Genomic DNA, 2,102 nt, shown 5'->3' on the forward strand with positions numbered 1-2,102 from the left:
ATATAACATTTGAAATTGTTTATCTTTAATGTTTGCGGCCAATATAAATAATTAAACACAGGAAATAAAAGCAATAATAAAAATAATTGCTATAGTAATAATATTTGAATCGTTTTAAGGTGTAAAGACAAAACGAGACCAATAATATTAATAATTATCATGATATCTTTGCAAAAAGGATACCTAAAAGGATACCTAAGCAGTACATAATTATCATAATAGTATCATAACATTAGTAGAAAAATGACATGACATCAACAACGAGTTAATGTGATTAATGTCGTTGACTGCCAAACTGTTGTTGTCGCTTGGTCATCATCATCACTTTATTGTCGTCATTACCATTATTATCATCGACATCATCATCATTATCATCAAGATATCATTAACATCTAAATGTCATGACATCAAAAATGAATTGATGTAATTAACAGTGTCATCATCATCATTATCATCATCAGCAGCAGCATCAACAGCTTTAGGCTCATCACATTGATTACAATATTATTCAGGTAATTTCCTTGTGGCCATAAACTGGCCTGCCAGCTAAAGCTAACAATCCGTCTTATCACGATACCAATTAAATTATCATCATTTTCATCATCGGTGTCATCTTCCTTATCATCAAAATGCTCCTTATCATCATAAATAAATAGAGAAAGACATGAAGGTTTAATGATTAAAGATGCCGATTTTGAGTTGCGGAGACCAGGTTCAAACTCCGACAAATCCCAGATTGTCATCATGTGAAAAAGTTTCACGCAAAAGTTTCTAATGCGTTTATTGTTGTTGACTGTGCAAGTATATTTTGTTGGAAGTGTTTTTGATTAGTGTGAAAGAGAGGAAAATCATCACCACCACCATTGTCGCCACCATCATCATCACCATCATCAATACCATCATCATCTCCCTTATTATCACCATCATCATCACATCATCATCACCATCATCACCTTGGCCAGCCCCCTACTGATACTGATTTCCATAAGGTCCATCTTAGCCCCCCTCCTCCTGCCCCACCTGTCGAACATCACCTGCCCTCCTAACAATCCATTCACCGTCGTCTGTTCAATCAATCAATTAACAAATTAATCATTTAATTAATTAATTAATCAATCATCTAACTAATTAATCAACTATGTCATGAATGCATTCAGCGGTGGGTAATTAATCAGCTCTTAAATTATTAAATAAGAGAATGATTAATTTCTGACGAACTTGTCTGTTGGATGAGCATGATTGGTTAGTTAAACATAGCAAGAGGTAAAAATACAGACACAAACACCGTGACGACGACAACAAATCGAATGCTAAACAACAACACAACACAACACAACATCAACAACTACATTATCAACAGCAGCAACAACAACAAGAGCAGGAACAACAACTACAAGAGCAATAACAACATCAACAACAACAGAAACCTGTTTGGCAATGTTGATAACCTCTGCTCCGTAATAATTCACATCCGTTGGTTCACTGTTGCAATTTATCGATCGAACGTTCTCCAACATTCTCAGCAACATTTTCGATGTTGACGATGATGTTGATGATGATGATGACGACGATGGTGGAGACTTTAAGACGGTATCATGTGAAGGCCACGACGAAGATGATGATGAAGATGATGATGAAGATGATGATTGTGAGTGACTAAATGGATATTTCATGTGTTTGTTTTCGTGCTGATATAGCTGATCGGGCCTGTAAGCCAAGTTGAACATACTGCAAATGAAGTTTATCGACTCCACGGTCATCATCAGCTCGTGCTGTGTAATTAATAGGGTTGACATCGTCATCCTCCTCATCATCATCATCGTCACCATCACCATCGTCGTCATCATCATCGTCGTCGTCATTTTAATCGTCATTACAATCGGAAAAACCCAACTGCAAAGCATCACCGACATTACGATAATGATAATGAGAATAATGAAAATATTAACCTTATTCTTATTATTGAAAATATAATCTATTGTTATTTTTCTTTTTTCTTTATTACAACTAACGCTATTTTAATACATCATCATCAACTAGTTCGCCATGGTGACAGTTATTGCATGCCTGCTAATTGTTTCCAAATGTCTTCATAACTCATC

The 2,102-nt window shown here is 35.4% G+C and overlaps 1 protein-coding gene across 1 annotated transcript; it reads right to left on the bottom strand.

Annotated features, from left to right (window-relative positions):
- Positions 1 to 714: 714 nt before the first annotated feature.
- Positions 715 to 1,760, bottom strand: HELRODRAFT_163561 (hypothetical protein; the record flags this gene model as incomplete). Its single annotated transcript, XM_009027401.1, has 3 exons — positions 715 to 771; positions 954 to 1,064; positions 1,428 to 1,760. 3 exons carry the CDS (start codon positions 1,758 to 1,760, stop codon positions 715 to 717), a joined length of 501 nt encoding a protein of 166 aa, XP_009025649.1.
- Between the last annotated feature and the right edge of the window lie 342 nt (positions 1,761 to 2,102).

This window comes from Helobdella robusta (genome assembly GCF_000326865.2).
Source record: "Helobdella robusta unplaced genomic scaffold HELROscaffold_5, whole genome shotgun sequence".
Lineage (NCBI taxonomy): Eukaryota > Metazoa > Annelida > Clitellata > Rhynchobdellida > Glossiphoniidae > Helobdella > Helobdella robusta.